Raw genomic sequence first — 20536 nt, 5'->3', positions numbered from 1 at the left:
TGTTGATCATATGACTCTTCTAAAATGCTTAAAAAAAACTTAAAACTCACTGCTTATAAAATTTCCTGGGGCAAGATCCCCGGTTTGGGCCCCCCCAATATTTTTTGTAAATCGGCATCCCTGGTGATAGGTCCAGCGATAGTTTTTAGGGACGATAAGAATGATCGCTCGACCCATCACTTTCTGAATCACAAGATCATTCCCACCGTCCCTTTGTCCATCCCTTATTCCGTCACCTTTCCCTTTTAAAACTCTCCTTCCATTGAAATCCAAGTGTGACATTACAATTGCTGTCAGTGGCCGTGCATTCTGATTGGCGGAAAGACGATAGGTACTAGTGATTGAGAAAGGTATGAGCCGAGTGAGGGAAAAAGGGGATGGAATTTCCATCCTTGGAACCTTCGCGGAAAATGATTGTGTGAAACGGTCATTTTGCCGCCGTCATTGGAGCGATCGCTGGAGCTATCGCTCGGAAGGGACGAAAAGATAGGCTCGTGAGATTCAGACTTCACTGTTTAGCTTGATTTGAAATATTGCCCGCAGCGACAACAGCCAAGCTCCCGCCTATGTCCACAATCCCTCCTTCGACCTGACCATCAAGGGGTCATGCCAGATTCAATGCTCAACTGAGTTTGTTTTTTTTTAGTAGGACAAACACTTGGGGCACTATCGTTGACACGATGAAAGGAGATGCATTGGCCACTTTACTCTTCTAATCTTAAGTGTTGAAATGCCTTAACGTCCAGACGATGAGCATTGTTTGGCAGCTGTGCTTTGGTTGCATTGCCTGAAGTGAGGGGTTTAGATTTCAGAGCACTTTTGTCCTACAATCTCTGTAAGGATGTGGCTGACCTAGTTAAGGGGCCATCTTGGTAATTATGACAAGCGAGTAGCATGACTTGATGCCACTCGCTGGTAAGTAGTAAGGAAACCTCTTGTTCTAAAATATCTGGGCATTTAACGTTAAATTTTATTTCTCCAAGGATCTTTCCTTTGGTGAAATTTGATCATCGTATTGGCATAATTACCGTTCCCTTCTTCTTCTTCTGTAAATTCTGGGGTCCACATTTTTTTTAACCAGAATAGCGTCGTGAAATAGGCTCAACTTGAGTGCGAGATTATCTGTCATTCCTTCCTTTCGATGGGTTGCCATTTTGTAGGGATGGAGCTCAAAATAGTGGTTTACATTGCATCTCCTGGAAAGTCTGTAATACTCGTTACTTTACTTCAGAATGGCGTCATAAAATGGTCACGCCTCCAGCGCGAAATCCGCTTTCTCTTCTGATATCTTCTTCTTTTCGGGGAGAGAATTTCTAATTACCTTAAGGAAATGTTTAAGAATAGGTCAGAAACCACTCAGGTGACATCTCCCACAAAGGACTATTCTTTGCGTTATCCAATCCCACGTACAACTGCCTACCAAAAATCATATCTCATCACCGTATCTAAATTTTGGAATAATCTTCCTGAGAACTGAAAACAGATGGGCTTTCGTGCATTCAACAATGAATTATACATGGCTCTACTCAATGTAGAGAAAAATCAAACTTACTGTGCCAAATAAATCACAGCCGACAAATTACAAATATTGTCAAATTTAAATTCTTGTTTATTAATTATACTGTAATAATTTTTTATCATACTGTTATATCTATTTTTTACTGCTATATCTCTATTTTTGTGTACACAGCTATTTACTTTTGTATTTTTCATATATCTAATGAGATTTTTGCGGAGCCAATAATTGAATATTGTCTTTTAGTTGAGGTCAGGCTGTACACCAGATGAAAGACTCAATTGATGCCAAAATTTTGAAAACCGAGTCGGTTTTCGTCTTCAGAGCAAGTTGCGTTAATGAAGAGAGATGGTGAAAAAGAACAGGGTTCATTGATAAAATATCAAGAAACATGGTTTTAAAAACAAGAAACATGGAAACTGGACTGCCCGAGTTCAAATACAAGACATCATTCGCCGCGAAACGACGAGAGCATGCTATAGTAAATTGTGTTTTGCTCCAAGGGTGATGTTCAGATCATAATAAATATACGTTCCATTCTTTAAAAAATCTGTACCATGGTGGGGGGTTGGGCTATTGGCGAGGGTGGAACTCCAAGCAATTGAGCAGACGGCTGGTGCGAGAGTTGTTAAGGGTCGTGGGCGTCCAATCACAGTCGCATCTTTCAAATCACTCCGCGGAACGGTTCGTGGCGGGTGGCGGGCCGCCAGCTGCCCAATTGAAAGCCATTAAAGAGCCGTTTAAGAGCGGACCCCTTGGAGAGGGATGTATGTATGTACGTACCTAGCGGTGGATTGCGTGCAATGTGTCGCGGGGCAGGAGATTCTTTGGCTCTGAGCGGTCATTAGGCTGCACCCACCCTCCGTTCACCGCCCGCCAAGGGTCACTCATATAAAAAGGGCACGCGCTGGGTGGTGCGTGGACAATGATGGCGCTGCGGCATTGTCTTCCTTGGTTTGAGAGCTGAGGAGCGGCCACACAACACGCAGAAGCAGAGGATCTTGAAGGAATGGGGTTTATCCGTAATTTTATATCACGAGAAACATTTATTCCGCATTTAAATCAATTTTAAAGGTTTCCGCGAGTTTTGCAGCTTAAGAGGTTTCGGGTTTGAGTCAAGTAAACTCTCTTCTTTAGTGGAAATAGCTAACCATTATTGTGGAATCCAAATATTCGTTCAGAGGATTAGTTTCAGATCAGAGATTGGGGGAGTTTATCATATCAATTTTGCGCCCATTTTCTAGTAATTCTTACCCAATATATTTGTAATATTGGCAGTGGTATCTTGCATAAAAATGGACTAATTTTACCGATAAAAAATATGTTGTAGTTTTGAAGCAACTATGAAATTATCGTCCTACCTTTATCGTGTCGGATTGTAAACTGTGCTACAAATTTCGTGGCACTAGATGATTACGTCCCGGGCTGTCTACTTGGCTATAGTTTAATCTTTACCGTTAACTCCTTTTCTCTCAATCTTTCTTGGAGGGTTTCACTTTCATGGTGCTCTTCTAGGGATAGTTAGGGTTTTTCGTGGTGAGGGTAAGGCAAAAAAATCTACGAAATGTTTAAAGAAAAAATGTCGCAAATTGTGATCGGCGCTACCGAACGACAAGGAATCGTGCCCCCTCCCCCTCATTCATCCCTCGGCTGGAATCTGAACGTATTGTTCTTGTCATCCTCTGATTTGGTGAGTGTTTGTTCCACTCGTCCCCTCGATCCCTGTCGAGGCGGGCGTCAATTCGCCCTGCCCTTCGGCCGTTGGCCCTCCCATCGTGTTGGTGAGGAGTCATAGCCTGGGGGTCATCCTTCCGCGTCCCATCGCCACGAGGAGGACATTAATTTGGGCGTGAAGCGTTTCAGCAGGCCCTCCCCTCCCAGTGGACTGGAGCAGTCTCGCCGCGCCGGAAGAGCGACTCTCAAGCTATTCGTCTCACTCGATGTCGTCCCGACAGGCGCGGAGAGTCGACGACAGCCAATCCCCGTGAGCGGTCCTCGTGTCCTCATTCCCCTTTCGTTTTCTTGTAGTCATGGACGCAAAAATTCCCCGAAACTCGTGTTTGAATATCACGATCTCCTCCATTTACACTTGAAATCAAGGGTCTTCAACTCGCGGCCCGCCGACAAATTTCTTGCGGTCCCTAGAGGCTAAGAATGTTTTGTTACTGCAAAAATAAAACCAAATATCGACACACTCGTCAAAAATTAGCAATGTAAAAAAACGCATTAATTGATTGAACTTTTTGACTTATAAAGATTATAACTTTTTGAAATTATATATTTTTTATATTATCGATGTGATGATTAAGAGACGTGGAACATTTTGGCTCCTGCATTAAAAAAGCTTGAAGATCCCTACTTTAAATAATCAACCCATTCTCTCTGACTTATCCACTTTTAATTTAGGCGTCACTTTTGTCCACAAATTAACTTTCCATGACCACATAAAAATCATTGTTAACAAGGCTATGACAGTCGTTTGCATCTTATACCGTCTGAACGAGATCTCCGAAACACGTGCTTTAAAATCCGAACAGAAAGGAAATCAAGGATTACAGCTCGTTAAGAAACCATCCAAGCATCCATTAAACAATAAGTTCCTACGTATTAAATTTCAGCCTCAATTTAAATACCTAATTACCTAAGGATCAAAATAGAGTCAGTGCATTCGAATCCAAAGAGATTTTCTGGCTTCTGATGCTTGGAAAAACACTGTTTAAAGGAGTTCATCGATAAGTTTATATTAGAATCACATTCGCGCTTAAATATTATCAGAGATGAAACCAAGAAAATAAATGCATTTGAGGTTGGGGAGCAGGGAAGAGCTAGGTCGTACTTCGTTGCAACTTAAGTGTAATTCACGGAATGGGTTATTGAAATTCAATATTGCAAACTGAACCGCAATTAACCTCCTCTCTCTCTCTCAAATCCGCAATTAAGTTGCAAGAGCAAATATTTTCTGTAAAAATTCTATAAACTTAAGAATCAAATGCTTTCCCATTCAACGTAGCCACGTATGGCACACAATGGCGCACTTGCGTGCACGGTGTCTCAAGAATTTTCGTTACCTCCAGGGGAAATTATGATTTCACGACAGCGAAAACAAGGTGAAAGTGAGTAAGCCACATGAATCCGGTCGGATACTGAAAATTCCTTTCATCCTAAAGCGCACGAGGATGCCCGCTCTGACAACAGGCGGGTGTCCGATTCCTCCGCCAACGCCAACGAGCTCATCACTTCGCGGGAGTTAATACGTGAGAAATTCCAGCGTGGAATGAGGGAAGGAGTGCGTACGGACGGCCGTATTATATCCCCGCTTAAACTCCTTAGAATTTCAAAACGTTTGTATATTTTTCACCCGCCTCCCTGGCTGCTATGAATTGCAAAGGAGGGCGGGCGGCAGCGCCAACTAATTTGCTATTCAGTCACGATGGCGCGGGAGTGGAATCTGATCTTCATCACGGCGAGAGGCGGGCGCGAAAACTTTCTCACGATGACCTTGGCGGCGATATCACACTCCAAAAGGCGCGAAAGATGAGACGGATAGTTTTGTTTAAACTTTGGGGATATCCCCGCGGGGGGGGGGGGGGATATGCGGGAATTTAGCTGCTCCCATCCCTCCCCGAAATACCTCGGCTCGTAATCGAGACAGGGGCGGATTCAGCATAAAATTTAGGGGGGGAGGGTCATGGCCTGGGTTCGGGGAGTATGGAATACAGTTCCCCGGTAGTGCCTAGATAATATTTTCTACGATAAATAGCTCAAACTTCTCTCAAGCTTGAAACTTGTAGGTATGCATTTGTATATACAGGGTGTTTCAAAAAGGACTTTACAACTTTGAAAATTCGTATAAATTTTATTAAACAAGGTATAGAGCTGGTTTTGGTGTTATGTTAAAGGAAAAAACTTCAAGTAGTTTTTACATCAAACTAAAAATGTTCTATGTGGCTTCCGTTGGTTATTCTGCAGACATCCCATCGGTAGTCGATTTCTTCCCAGACTCCTAGCATTTCAGGTGTAACTCGCTTAGCAGCAGCGTAAATTCTTGCTCTAAGTTCAACTAGAGTGGCCGGCAAAGGAGGTACGTACACCATATCTTTTGTGAAACCCCAGAAGAAAAAACCGAGTGGGGTCAGGTCTGGGGCCATGCAATTGGCGCATCACGGCCAATCCATTGACCTGGGAAGCGGTCATTTAGAAAATCCCGGGCGTCAGTCAGATAGTGTGGTGGTGCGCCATCTTGCATAAAGAAAACATTTCGTTCTCGGTCATCCTCATCAATCTGTGGTAATAAAAATTGTTGCCATAATACAGTTGTAAAGTCCTTTTTGAAACACCCTGTACACTCCCTTCACTCATTTACAATAACACAAAAACTACTAATCAAAAATTTTAAAATTTGATAAAATATGGGGGGTTTTATGACCCATGTGACCCCCCTGAATCCGCCTTTGAATCGAGGGATGACTGCGCGGTCCTGCTCGTTTTTTAGATGAGTGTTAATAATTTTGGGGAACGACCGCACACTAACCAGTGGTAAATGTTAAACGGAGCCACCCGCAAAGTCTCACAGCGAAAACTTCACAGAGGAAACATATTTCGACTTGATTTGGTCGCGACTTGGAATGCCATGATGACAGACGTAAAAGATGAGCTTTGTAACTTTCTACTTTAAAAGTAGAAGGGAATAGATATTTAAGAAGTTTACCTTTTATTTTGGCCATTCTATATTTCCACAAAATGAAGCCAGAAGTTTTAATTTTTATTTAGAATGTCTACCACGAATGTGCACGGAGTGCACCAACCATTGCTTTCCTATATTCCTCTGCGGATTTTTTGAGACTTTGGACGCTGAAGAAGAAAGAAAGGAGACTCCAGTTCATCAATTATTTGGAATAATTATGATAATCGATTTGTACATTCCCGATTGCTGTAATGACTTCCGTGAAGCTAGTTCAGATATAATGCGGATTTTAAGCACACCGCATAAAGGGAATCTTCTATTATCAATAGCGATTTATTCTTCTGTTGAAAATGCCAAAGAAATAAGTTTTTCATTTTAAATGCAAGGAGAAAATCCTACAGATATTTTACCCTTAAATCTCACTATGTCTTTTACACAAACCAAAATTATTTAGCACAAATATTACTCCAACCTAAATTCTTCTTCCACCCCAGTATAACTTTAATTATCCGTTTAAATTTAAATTCATCTGGATAACATGAATTATGAGAAACTGTGATATCATCAATGACTTTCGGCAGCGTTAGCAGTGATTCTTGATTGGTGGGACCTCATTGAAACTGCTTCCGACCCAGCCTCGTCCTCGTGAATGAAACGAAATTAATCACGAGCGTGAAAATAGCCGGAATGGACGCCATCAATTACATTGTCATCGGGCGTGAATGTGTAAGAACGCGTCCTTCGTGGCGATAACGCTTGGCTCACGTCATCATCATATGTGGCTACCTCACTTTTCATTTTGCATAACCCAAAAAGTTGACTTGTAATACATTCACTCCAAGGTCTCATTTTGTTATACATTTTATCTTTCAAGGTTCAAGTTGCGAACGTTGACTCCGCAATTTGTATGCCGCATTTTTTGTTTGACGTAGAAGGAAAATAGAAATAGTAATTTAATAATAATTGTTCAATCCATGTCGTCCTTATTTGTTTACAGTGAATTGTTTTTCAATCGTTAAATCAGCCACCCCGTGGCCATTGCCCCCGCAGGAAAAAGCGAGCTGTGACAGAAAAATGCAGTAAATGAGACAAATTCACATAAAGAAGCAAAATAGCGAAAAATCATTAAAACATTAATGATGAGTGGAGGAAAAATAATTTCCTTCGCTGGGACTCTAACCATGGAACTTAATATCTAGAGTCCAGCACGCTAACCGCTGCGGTTATCACCTAGCTATGGCAGAGAGGCAATGACAATGGTAAGGTTGATTTCTCAGTTTGAAAATAATTACAATGAAACATCGGTAAGTTATACCGAACAACTATTACATTATCATCTCTTTTTGCCTTCTGCACCAAGCAAAATAAATACGACATTCAACTCGCGTAATATACGTTCGTAGCTTCCCCTCGTCAGTATTTTATTCATATTTGATATTTTTACGTCGTTTAATTCTTTTTTCCACACTAAAAATCCTGTTAAAACCCCTCTCCCTCGTCCTCCCTATCTCAACTCACACCACTATTCTTTATGATACATAATGAATTTTTTGCGCTAATTTTGAATTTATTACTTAAAAATTAGCAAATTTTTATAGATCATCGTGATTTCCGCCTTTTGCATGTAAAATCCTTAAGTTTTTGAGCTCTTTAAGGATCGAGGTACCATGTAAAAGAAATATCTGGTAATTCTGGGAAATTCGGAAGTGTGCGCGCTGTTGGATAATCTCCCTTGACAATGGTCGCAAATGCTGGACATCTCCGTGCCACTCCACACCATCTAGCGTCGAGAGAAGGAAGCACGCGGGGAACAACAGCAGTTCCTACGCGCGCTCCTCTTAACAACCTCATACGATAGCCGTCCTCTTCAAAATGTCTCCGAACGCTCCGATTTTCGCCTTTTATTCAATTTTGCTGCTGTTGCACGATATTAAGCATTGGTGGCGAAATTTACGATTTATTTCCTCTTAAAAAACAATTTTGCTGACCTTTAAGTCTTATAAAAAGTACTAACTACGATGAAATCGCGAAAATCGAAGAGCGCTAAGCATCCTCCTTCCCTCACCTTCCATCGAAAGAATTAAGCACTGAAAATATCGCAAAATTTTCATGTCGATCGTGGTAACTTTTAAAATTGTTGCTTTAAATTAAGTTGCGGCTGACTTAATCCCGAGTCATACGATCATTTTTTCCGCCCTTGCAAGCGATAGCTCCAGGGAATGATGGCGGAAAAATGTAATATAAATAAAATTAAATGTAGATGAATTTTATTTTCGCGGACAGTAATTTTTTAATACTTTTTGATAATTTTTTTCTTGAGTCGTTCCGCTTTCTCGTGGGTTTGCTACCAACGCGTTGCAACGTTTCCCCTCCGATTCGGGAGACCTTTCAGGGTGGAATGGTCCGTCAGCTCATTACAACGGGTATTTAGGTGTGTTACAACGGGTGGGATGAAGATTGAGAAAGGGTGAGGTTATTCCTCTTGAAGATACTGTCTCTCAAATCTTAAAGCTATGCATTGCTGATATTTTTTCCCGTGTCCCTGCTAAAATTGTTGGTAGTGCTTTTTCCTTATCTCTAGCCCCTCTCGAATCACGCCGCTTCTATAGTGTCTACTTCTCGATATGAATTTCACGCCGAGGATATCTATAATATGACCAACCTCGGCGTGTTCGGCGACTCCGGAGCATTGAACGTCATGGATTGTAATGCCTGATAGATGCTCCTTACACCTCGTTTTTCTATAGGTTTATACGAGTTTCCAGCCATGAGAAGGTGATAATGAGCACTTTCAACACCTTTACCCGGATGGAAACCCGAAGAAACTCTTAAACCTTCGTCATGAAAATCAAAGAATTTACGTCAATTAATTTTCCATCCGAATAAAATCCGAATATCCAAGCGTGATGAAGTGGAATTTTTCCATGTTGAAATAAAAACTTGCAATTTTCCACGATTATAAAATTTATTCCCGACCTAGATGATGCAGTAATATTGCAACCTATAATTAAATAATAACTAACTAATAAATAATTAATTTTATAACCAATTAAAATTGTAAGGGTTTATTTTTAAAAAATTCTATCCATTTACCGCAAATATGATATGAACTATGATGTTTTTGTCAGATTTGATCCCTTTTTTTATGCCAATGACTCATTTTTGCTCTCCTCCCTCCCTCTCCTATTATAGATTTCGCCGCTCTGCTGACGGGCAGGACGACTCCGGGTGATCCCCAGACGGCCGCCGTGGCCACCGGTCGCTTCACCTTCCATCGCAAGAGCCTCTACTACTCTTTCTACCACTCGACCTCGCTGCCCGCGCCCAAGAAGGTACAGTTCCTGGACGCCGAAGGCAGCATCCTGGACGAGCACGAAGTCACTCTCGACGTCTACCAGAACGCCACCGGCAAGGTGTGCGGCGTCTGGCGCCGACTCCCTAGGGCGTACCGCAAGTACCTCAGGGAGGGGACCCTGAGCGTGGGGTTGGTGTGGGACAGGCCGACCGGAAAAGGATCCGCTTCGGACACCCTCTCGGGCCGCATCGGCCGCTACAAGGCTCTGCCCACGGAGATGTTTAGCGCCGTGTTGGAGGCGGTGGACGTGGCTCCGACGGCGGGCCCCAATGGTCGGCCGCCGCTCGAGGAGGAGGCCTCGCCCGTGAGCGGTGTCCACTGGGGCAAGCGGGTGGTGGAGAGCGGGGGACGGGCCCCGCTCCTCCGCGGCGCCGGTGGCACGGCGATAGTGTCGGCATCCGCGGCCACCCCGAGCATCCACGTGCAGCTGCTGTTCAACGGCGCCTTTTCGCCCCACGATGTGTCGGACGTGCCGCTCGTCGTGCGCCTCGAGTCCGACAAGATCCTGGTCGTCGAAGAGATCGTCCGAATCCCGAAACCCGATCATGTGAGTTGACCCGTCTTTTGCCGTGTCCACGCACTCTTGTCTCTGTTCATGTTTAAAGTAATCCTTCATGCAAAGGGGCTTGTCCTGACATATTAACTGACTGGTACAATCTCTAGTCAATGCATTTCCTAGACCACTAGATAGTCCTGTATGTTATGTTTTCATTTTTCTCTCTCAGCATATGCGTATATGTGGTCCGGGGTATCATTTTCAAGACGGTTAACGTAAATATCATGAATTTTGTTGAATATAATTTGCAGTAGCAGAGGTTGCGCATATTCATGGTCATGATGAAGTCATTTTCACGTCATGAGAAGAGGCGAACTAAATCTTGACGACAACCTCGTCAACTTGACGTCACCTGAACGTCATTTTGACTTTTGTTTCCGCTAGGGTAGTCTCAAAAAGTTCTGTTTTTGAAAAATCTCCGCCAACGCTGGGATTTGAACCCGAATCCACCGCTTTAGATGCGAACGCTCTTGCTACCACACCAACTCGGGAAAGAGAATGCCGTTTTTTTCTCGTGTGCTTAATGATTTTCTCTCTCTATCCTGCAGGAGATGAACGTGATCGAAGTGCGGTCTGCGGTGAAGGCGGGCGACTTGCGTCTGCTGGCCCGTGGCCGTCTGCACCTCGCGGTCTTCTCTCGGAGGCACCCCGAGTACCGTCTGGAGGGCGTGGTGCACACGAGAGTCGCCTGCGACCTCTTCCAGGCCACGCTGTCCCCACCCCCGGAGGGCGAGGAGACCGCGGCCGCCCCAACCAACGCCGCCACCGCGCCTGCCCCCAGCCGCGCCTCCGGCCTCGCCTGGATGTTCCTCACCCGGGACGGAGCCCTCGTCTACCGGGTCCGCCTCGATGACATGGACGCCCCACTCATGTCACTCCGCATGGCCTCCAGGTAGGGCGCACTGCCAACCATCCGGGATCTACAGGAAAATCTGTGGATTATTTTTATTTATGCAACATTCTTCCATTTATCTGGGAACAGCAAATTCGGTTTCGCTAGCGATAGCTCCCATCGCCGTAATGTTGGCGTCGGGATTCTCTCATCTCAAACCTTCCTACCTTATCCTTGCCTCCGGAGGCGTCGTCGGGCTCCGTATCGCGGCGGCGCCTCCGTCCTTTTTCCCTCCCAGAACTCGATTCTATTGACGACCTTCCAGAATGATGTGATGTTGTGCAGGGTTAACCTGGAGCGCTGTTACAAATAAGACATGGTTACCATTTTGTAAACTTTCCTTTAAGCCCTTAGGGCCTAAGATATGTAATCAAATGACCAGGGGCAATCCAGATTTTTAGTTAAACATTGTGTCAGATAGGCCAAGCCCGAAGATAATAATCGCAATGCTCTACATCCAGAAACGTGGATGGTTTATGAGCATTCTTTTATTGAAAATACACATTTAAATCACCGCCCACTGTAGGTAATTGATATAAATTGCAAATGAAAATGCTTAAACTGGCAAGTACTAGCTTTTCTCTCTTGTGAATTTAGATAATTTCTTTTCATTTTGTTGTCAGGCATATGTTGAGTTATGCTGTTTCATGTCATTTTGGGCCAGCCTACCCTTTTCTTGAGTTCTAAACTACATAGCCCCACCAAGTTTCATCAAGTTAAGTTTACTTTTTCTGAAATTCCAATTGAATTAAGGTGGTAATTGTTAATTTCAGGGCTCCAGTTGGGCCGCAGCAGTTGCGTGGGATCCCACCTCCCAGGAGGCATGAAATGGACGAGGACTTAACGCCTAGTTTCCGTGATGGATGGGCCAATGGCTCATTGGATCGCTTGAGCCCCAGGGAGCTGGAGCAGTTATATGCAGGCGAGGCGTGGGTGATGGGGGTGAGCGATGACCCAAGCGGATCTTCACTCAAGGGTCGGCTGACCGTGCACCCAGCTGCAGGGGCCAGAGCCTCCGAAGGCCCAATCCTACTCAAGAGGAATGACCTGTCAACGCCTGCTGCCCTTGTGGGTATCGCCTGGGTGGCGGTGGACAGCGACTGCAACTTGCAATATGAGGTGAGTCACAACAGCACATACCCACCAATACATGTACGATTAAGGGCTCAAACGCAATCAACATGTACTGTGCCATGGTACCTCTGGTGGTGAAATGCAAAAATATTTACCCATAGAAATAGTATAGGAGAGAACATGCGTCACATGTTTCTACATGTTTGTTTGTGTCTTATCACTAAGGTTAGTTGAGGTTTATCTGTTGTCATTTCTAGTTCACATGTAATATCACACAGTATGCATTGATCCACTGTCACAGCTTAGTAGAGTTGATGGGGTAGATGGGCCGTGAGTGCATTTGTATCTCCCTAAAGATTTATTCTGCTAAAATAAATGAAGTTTCTCTGAAATTAAGACAAATAATTCATTCATTCTTTGTCTTAAAAAATATAGAACCTCAATTCCACAATGTGTAATGATTCAATCTATATCCCAAGTACTCTTCCAGCTCACATGCATTTGGTCTTAGCTAGGTGCTCACACAGAGATGGTTTCCTTATACCTGCAACCCTAAAATCAGGTGGAAATTGAGGGTTGCATAATCGTGGGGTGGTTTCCTCAAAGCCTGCAGGTCTAACATTATAGCATCCAAATATTGATTTCTTTCTGTGCTGCCTTGGTTCGTTGGTTTAATCATCATCTTAATGATCCTAAAATGATCATATTTAAAAGTCAAGGTGGTGGTATATCTGGTGAAATATCATTGGACAATTATGGGTGTAAAACATTGATTCAGAAGTGAAAGAATGCTTGAATATAAGATTTAATGATGATTTTTTCTTATTTTCATGCCATAGTGTTCTAATTTTCTTCTTCTCATGTGCACTGCTACCTGCTTAAGTGAGAATCTTAGGATGTTGTACATAAACCAACAATTATTTCTATTTTAATTTTACTGATTGGCTCTCTGTGTAATACTCTCCTCAGATGGAGATCGACTGAAACCTCAATTTTGCTCAACCCTTGTTCTGCAATCATTACAGATTATGTTATCGGGACTGGAGGACTGGGTTGGACCAGGCGACAGGCCCCTAAATCTTTACCTGGAGGACACCCCAGCAATGGTGCCTGGAGCTCCTGTGTCTAGGCGACTTCTTGACGAATTCCGTGGTCCCCAACTAGAGGGTTTCACCATGAACCTCTCAGACAGCGAGCTGGCAAGGATTGAATATGGCGTGGCTTTCCTTGAAGTGGTTGATCCCTCACCATCGGCCACTCAACAGTCACTCCTTCGGGCCAGAATCACTCAGGTACTGCATATTTTAAATCATGCATAGCATTAGACACGTTGAGATACTTAGAAGGTTTGAATCTGTTAGGGTTTTACTATCCATCTCTGCATGATCCATTATTTACTTATTTTTTTCTGAGTAGCAAAAAATCATAAATTTACATGCAAAGAAAAATATACCATTAACCATTTAAAAACATCAGTTATCCTCTTGAAATATCTGAAGCTGAAAAGAGGGAATTGTTAAAACAAATGCATAATTCAGGAAAAAATCATTGAACTTCTATTATCTTTGTTGAAATAGATTGTAATGTATTACTATAAAAACAAGGGAGAAAATTGATAAAAACCTTATACATGGTGATAAATTTTACAAATATTTGTTCACTTGTAGGTACATATTTTCATTATTTCAGAGAAAACATTCAATATTTTAGGAGTAGGTATGATGTAGTATATCGCTTGCCATGTAATCAAATTTTTTTGTACTATGATAATGTATTTTATCATTTTGCATTGGTGAATGAAATAGCAATTTTCCACTTAAATTCATTTGGCTGTTTGATAAAACTGTGGTTGATGGAAAAGATCCACCAAAAGTAACTCAACTGTCTTGCATCATTTTCTCAGTCTTTTCATCACAACGAAAAAATTAGTTGAGATGCATTGTTTACTCTACTGTTTGGTCATTGTGCTATGGATATGCATTGTTATTTCTATGCCATCAAAAGAGGATTTCCAGAGAGATAAAAGTATTTAGAGAATCATTTATGTAATTAATTGATTTGTGATGATTTTTTCCGACTGTAGGTTCGTGTACCAATGTCGTGCTTGCCCCCAGAAACAAACAGTCTCACCACGCAGGATGACAACCAACTGCCAAACTCCAACTCCTGTTACTACGAAGGGAGTTTCTACAATGAAGGTGATCAGTGGATTCCCAACAGAGAGTCCTGTGCAATGTGCAGTTGCCACCATAGGCAAGTCAAGTGTGAGCCAGTCCTCTGTCCTCCGACGTCCTGCCCAAGGGGAGTCACTGCTGTGAACAAATCAGGCGACTGCTGTCCATCATGCTCGAGTGAGTCCTTAAAATTAACAATTCTAACTTCATCATCGTCACAATGTTTTATAATGCAAACAGCTTGTTCAGTTCAATCCCTACATAAAATTACCTGAACAACTTTATTGAAATAACCAGTGAATATGTTATAATTATTACAACAGGTTATTCTAGCTTTAAATTCGTAAGTTTACATACTTGTATACTTTACTTAAATGAGAACTCTGCCTTTGAATATTTTTTACTCTAATATATATTTTCACCATGAATACACTGCCACACCCCTCTGAAAAATGTTTTTTTTAACTCATTTTCTGTTTTCAGATTCCACTGGTTCCCATGAAAGTAATACCAGTGAAACTCGAGGATGCTACTTAGCCAAACAGTTCTACAAAGCTGGAACAAGTTGGCATCCTTATGTACCGCCTTTTGGATTTGACACATGTGCTGTCTGCACATGTGATGTAAGTACTTTTTATTTCAATTTTTGGGAATTGAATTGTTCCTGGAAGTGATTCATCATTTACAGGCTAAATAATTCATCTAGCGGTTGGATTTTTTTAGAAATTGGGGTCCAATGAAATTGCACTTATAAGCTATCTATTTGAACCCACTCACTCTGTGATTCAACTGTAGGTTTGGTATCAATAGGATAGGGTAGAGCTCACCCCAGACGTTACCTCAGGCTTGTGAGTATCATTCATTAAGAGCACGGGGGACAGCTCCTTTCCCTACTCCACCTTGCACCTCTAGAATTGAAGTATTTTTAATTTCCTCTTCACAGCTTGCACATACATATATTTGCTTAGTATTGCATTGTGGGATTAGTTTACTACAGCTCTCAATTTTTCCCCATCTTGTGGCAAGTCTTTTATCCTTGTGTACCATCTTCCCCTTATTCTTCTAGCCTTTGCCCCAATACCTGTCTGTCGGTCTTCCTCAGAGGACTTCTATCATGTTTTCCTCACAATTGCTAACAGATGATATAATTATTCATAGTGTTTTTATTTGGAATGTGAGGCCCAACAATTTCATTAACCCTCCCTGCTGGTAATTTCTCTTGCTGCTTACCCAGTCAAAAAAATGCATTTAGTCTGGGTAGTTTTTCCTTTGGTGAAGCACATTTGCAGCTCTCCTTGAGAGAGTGCATACTGCAACCATCTATCATTAGAAATGAGGTACTACGTCACCATTAAAGAAGTTAATATGGCTTAAGTATTAGACTGGGACTTCATGTGGTTCTCAGAACAACATTATGAAAACCTTGAGTGAGTGGAAATCGTCATAGCATGAATGCTTGCCTAAGCCTGATTATTAATACTTATTTCATGCTCATATACTATGTAATCTTGCAAGTACTCAATTGGGAGATTGATTTTTAACTTGATTGATTCCGTAGATTCAAACCCTGGAGATTCGCTGTCCGAGGATGCAGTGTCCCCCTCTGAGCTGTCCTGAAAAGGAGGCCATCAGGCCGAACAAGAAGGCCTGCTGCAAAGAATGCCCACCCACTGTCCCGCATGATACAAACCAGCTCAAGGATCAAGGAAACCCTCGCAGTGAAGAAGACATCCTGGCTGCTGGAGGGTGCAAATTCACTGTGGGGGGTCCATTTGAAAATGGAAGGGAGTGGCATCCAAGGATACACCCACATGGCGAAGAAAAATGTATCAAATGCCGCTGCAAGGTATGTCTTTACACTGTATATGACAAAAAATCTGAACTCTTCATTCTCTTGTTATTGATAGATGAACACTGGCATATACAATTGTAAAAGGCTGCTAATTCTCTTAGAAAATTATTAAAATATTGATAATGTTTGTTTCCTGATATTTCTACTTTTAATTTGAAGCTGCTAAGCATTTTTCAATGGTTGAAAGAGGAGGAAAGAAAGGCCTGTAGTCCGTTAACTCACCCTTTATTTCAATTTTAGAATTCAATTTGATTCATTACCAATAAAATTTCCTTTATAATTGAAATAAGCTCTATTCACAGAAAATATTTTCTGAATTTTTCTAGCCAATTATCACCCTCCTTCCAGGAATGTGCCTATTTCCATGATTGGGAATAATAGGGACAGGAATAATAAAGAACTTGTCGGAGTTATAGAGAGGGAGATGCCCTATTTTTAAACTCTTGCTCTCATTATGTTTTTCTGAATTCTCTGTTGAATTGGTCAAGGAATAATAATTGTTTCTTTAGAATTATGCCAACATTTCAGCGAATTCATTCGCCTTCATCATGGCTACTTCTGTGTTTGTTATGTTTAACTCAGTAAGCTATGACGAACAATATGCAGTTTGAATCTAACAAATAACTATTGTGATCTTTTTCCTTTCTTCCAGGATGGTGCTGTGAAATGTGACCGAAAGAGATGCCCAAGATCAACATGCAAACGACGCTCTCACCATGACAAGGATCCTGCAAGGGACGATGAGTGCTGCAATCAGTGTCGAAGGAATCGCTCGTCGGCCAGGGGTCATCGGAGGGGGCAGCACGCCATGGCACACACCAAGAGTTGAATTTCATGGGACGTGTGTCTGTGAGTCTGAATAGAGGCTAACTCTCTGCACCACATAATGGGCGTAGTGTCCCACAGTTTCTTGTTGCCCTGACTCAATTTGCCTCTGTCTGATTTAATTTTGGATCGTTAGACTAACACCTTGAGGGGGTAGATGGCAGCAGTGAGATTGATCTATGTGAATTCAACCAAAGAAGACTGAACTGAAGGTCAAGCTTGGAGATGACATTTCATGAAGATATGAAAGTGTGTGTATTTATTTAAACAATTTATTATATTTTTTGTTCTCTACTTAAGTGTGCCATGTTTACCTGCTTTAAATCCTCCCTTATCGGCCATTTTAATAGGTTTCACTAAAAGGGTGGTGGCAGGGTTTAATTATGGTGAGGATGGAATGGAATCTAATATTTATTGTAATGTGAGATCAATGCACTTGGTCATGCAGTGCCAAGTAATTCACGAGAAATGAGCATGTTTCTCATAAGAGCCCTGAAATATCCTATTCTCCCATGTTATTTTTAACTTCAATAAATTTTTTAGAGATCTTATTGGAAATGTTATTAAATTAAATCAGATGCCTGCAATGCCTGCGATTTTAGTTTACATTATTTATGTCCTATCAAGAATCTCAGTACAGTACGATAGATCTATGGGGTTTTACTCTATTGGGCATTGTTTTTGTGTGAAATTTTATCATTGTTATAGCAAAATGCATAATTGATTGTTCTGATCACCCACTGCTTGTATACAGCTAATTGTATGTGCAGTGGTTTAGTCGTTTATTTGGATTGGCAGAGCCGCTTTGGGGACTACCCCTGTGAGCATTAGCAATGTGAGGAACAAGAGTGGGAATTAGGAATATGAAGATTTTGATAGAATGAGTTCTCTACACACAAAAAGATCAAGAGACCTCTTCCCTCCTTTTGTCATCAGGCATACATTATGCACAGAAATGCAATAATTTAAAATAGGGCTCTTAATATTCTTCCACCTGGATATTTGCTGAAAGGCAAATGTGAATTTTTATCGTATTGTAAAACAGAAATAATGGAAAATCCATGTTTTCTGGTTGTCTATTATTCATGAATGTATTAACCAGTTGTAGATAATTTATGATTGTGTACTGTTGTTCAATGTACCTGTAACTCTAGATGGAAGTGTAAATGGACCCTCAATCATGTGTACATTTTTTATGGATGTGTGTAATATTTTGTGAATGATCGTTGGCGTACATATATTTCTGTACATTTGATTCAACAGCCATGCAATATGCAGACTTCAAACAATGGATAGTAAGCAACTATGAATAGCTTGTTAACCTCATCAGAAAGTCTATATTAATAATTCAATGACATATCAACTGCTGATATAGTATAATCTTATTTTATGACCCTGAGATTGAAAGTATCTATGAAATTACTAGTAGTAATGTTAAATTTACTGAGAATATAAAGCATTATAGAGAAAGAGCGTAGTGCATGATTTGTCATTTCATGCTCAATTTCTATAATTTGATACCTATCGTTAATGTTAATGTAGTGCAGGTGTCATGAATTTAGTGTCTGTGATTACATTTTATCAGAAACTAATTTTAGAGGAATTTTCTCAATAGAAATTTCAGTTTTATCCTTTTTCGCAATACCCAAGTACTTACCAACATAAAATTAAGCTTATATCATGCTTTACCAATGCTGATTCATGTAAGCAGGTATATTGGAGCTAGATGTTATTCAAGTATATTCCCTATAAATATACAATATATCATTCTCATGTACAATATTTTGCTAATGAGGCTATGAAATACTTTTGCTAACTGAAGGAATGCAAAAGTATAAGACTGTGATGAAAATGGTAACGAGGGTAGCAAGAGTATTTCAAACCAGAAATTTCTCTCAGTCATTCAGCAAATTCAATGTCTGTGATCAGTAGGTACAGTTTCCACTGGAAATTTTCATGTAATTATACAGTTGAGCATTTCATTAATGATTCAATAAGGCTTCTTTCTTAGTATCTCGTAATTTATGATGACAGAGCACGCAGTTGATTTCAAATGTAGAAAGAACTGTCATGTAAGCTCAAATAAGCAATCTTTGTTGTAAATACTATAAGTACTAGAAGTTGTAATATTCATAGGAGTGATGATGTCATGAGTGACTCATTGACTAATGTTGTGGTAATTTTCCTAGAACCTACTCCAAACTCATGATGGAGGGCACTCTTATTTTAGATTTCAGATCAAATAATGCAAGTTCACCTTTCTAAAGTATTTTGAAAATTGTATTAAAATTTTTTCATGAGCATTTCCAGCACAATTCGATTCTTTCTTGTAAATTTTACATGATAAAATACATTAAGGTTTTAAGGTAGCTAAGGTAATGTGAAATTTTAAAGTGTTACTTGAAGTACATTCAAATGCAGGTCATGCATATAATTTGGCAAGTCAATAGATGATATTTAAATACATGTATGTTAAATTGTTTTCCAATTCAAAAGTAAAAATCTCTTCCCCAATGCCCTAAGAAACATTATATCCACAATTATACACCAACCTACCTCTTTTTGAAGCCTTGACTACCTTTTGGCTTGCATGAAGACGACCAACAGGAAATGTTGGAATTGATGAATCATATGTTCAATAACTTGCCTCCTTCTTTTCGAGGGAAAATTCATTAATGTGCACTCCACCAGCAGCATATGTAAATAATCATCCTAAGCAATGAATTTGTATTTATGCTTGTAAATTGTATCTTTATTCATAATAAATAATATAAACATTATCAATTTGAATTAACATTTTTCCTTCAAAATCACCAAAAATAGAATCATTTTGAGTGCAAAAAGCATCAGGATTACTCTACCGACAATTTTTCTTTAAAATCTACTATATCGACAATACTCACTGTGATAATATATATGTACATATATCACCACATTTGATGCTTGTTTATGAGCCTGTTTCAAGGCAGCCTCAGTGTACATGAAGCTATCACTTAAGCAAATATCCAACATCACTGGGAGCATTAAATGTGAGACTGGTAAATTCATGTCCTCAGAGGAGAGTACGGTATCACAGTGGGTAGACTGCTTGGCTACAGATCAAAGCATCCTGGGTTAAATTATGGGGTGAAGTGTTCGAAACCCCCACCAAAATTTCTCAATTTGTGAGGTGGCACTAGGAAAGGAACTAGCACCCTTAACCTGGATGCATGATGTTCCAGTTCCCTTGGCTTAGCCTGTGTTGATCTCTGCCCTTACCAATCCAAATCAACCCTCACACTGAATCACTGAGGGAGTGAGTTACGTCTTCAGCTGGTATGCTGCTGATTATGCACCCTTCTGCAGAGGAAAAGAAAATAATGATCATACATATCTTACAATTCAATTAGCACTGCCATCCTATACCATTTACCATGAGCAATTGCCATCCTTCATGATCCTAACCTAATGGGCCCCTCTATATCAATATTGAAAAGGCAACATCAAAGTGTTCATTGCATAGATAACGGATGCCTCTCTCATAAAATAAATTTTCCACTGGCATTCCCCCTTCTATTGCTATGGCATTGCATGGATAAGTAACTAATTGACGTCCACCTTGTAATTCT

At 41.0% G+C, this 20536-nt stretch overlaps 1 protein-coding gene across 4 annotated transcripts in view; it reads left to right on the top strand.

The window, feature by feature from the left end:
- The window catches only part of LOC124158608 (dorsal-ventral patterning protein Sog), a 325901-nt gene extending 306193 nt beyond the window's left edge, over nt 1-19708 (top strand). For all 4 annotated transcript variants that reach the window (XM_046533780.1, XM_046533779.1, XM_046533777.1 and 1 more), the window contains exons 6-13: nt 9393-10102; nt 10660-11003; nt 11777-12122; nt 13103-13369; nt 14161-14428; nt 14735-14874; nt 15810-16097; nt 16756-19708. In XM_046533780.1, the coding sequence (XP_046389736.1) occupies nt 9393-10102; nt 10660-11003; nt 11777-12122; nt 13103-13369; nt 14161-14428; nt 14735-14874; nt 15810-16097; nt 16756-16932 (2540 nt within the window). In that variant the 3' untranslated portion in view covers nt 16933-19708. The remainder of the gene's footprint in view (nt 1-9392; nt 10103-10659; nt 11004-11776; nt 12123-13102; nt 13370-14160; nt 14429-14734; nt 14875-15809; nt 16098-16755) is intronic.
- The last annotated feature ends 828 nt before the right edge of the window (nt 19709-20536 follow it).

This window comes from Ischnura elegans, chromosome 5 (assembly GCF_921293095.1).
Source record: "Ischnura elegans chromosome 5, ioIscEleg1.1, whole genome shotgun sequence".
Taxonomy (NCBI): domain Eukaryota; kingdom Metazoa; phylum Arthropoda; class Insecta; order Odonata; family Coenagrionidae; genus Ischnura; species Ischnura elegans.
The sequence above is the reverse complement of the archived record's forward strand: the minus strand, read 5'-3'. Positions and strand labels throughout refer to the sequence as shown.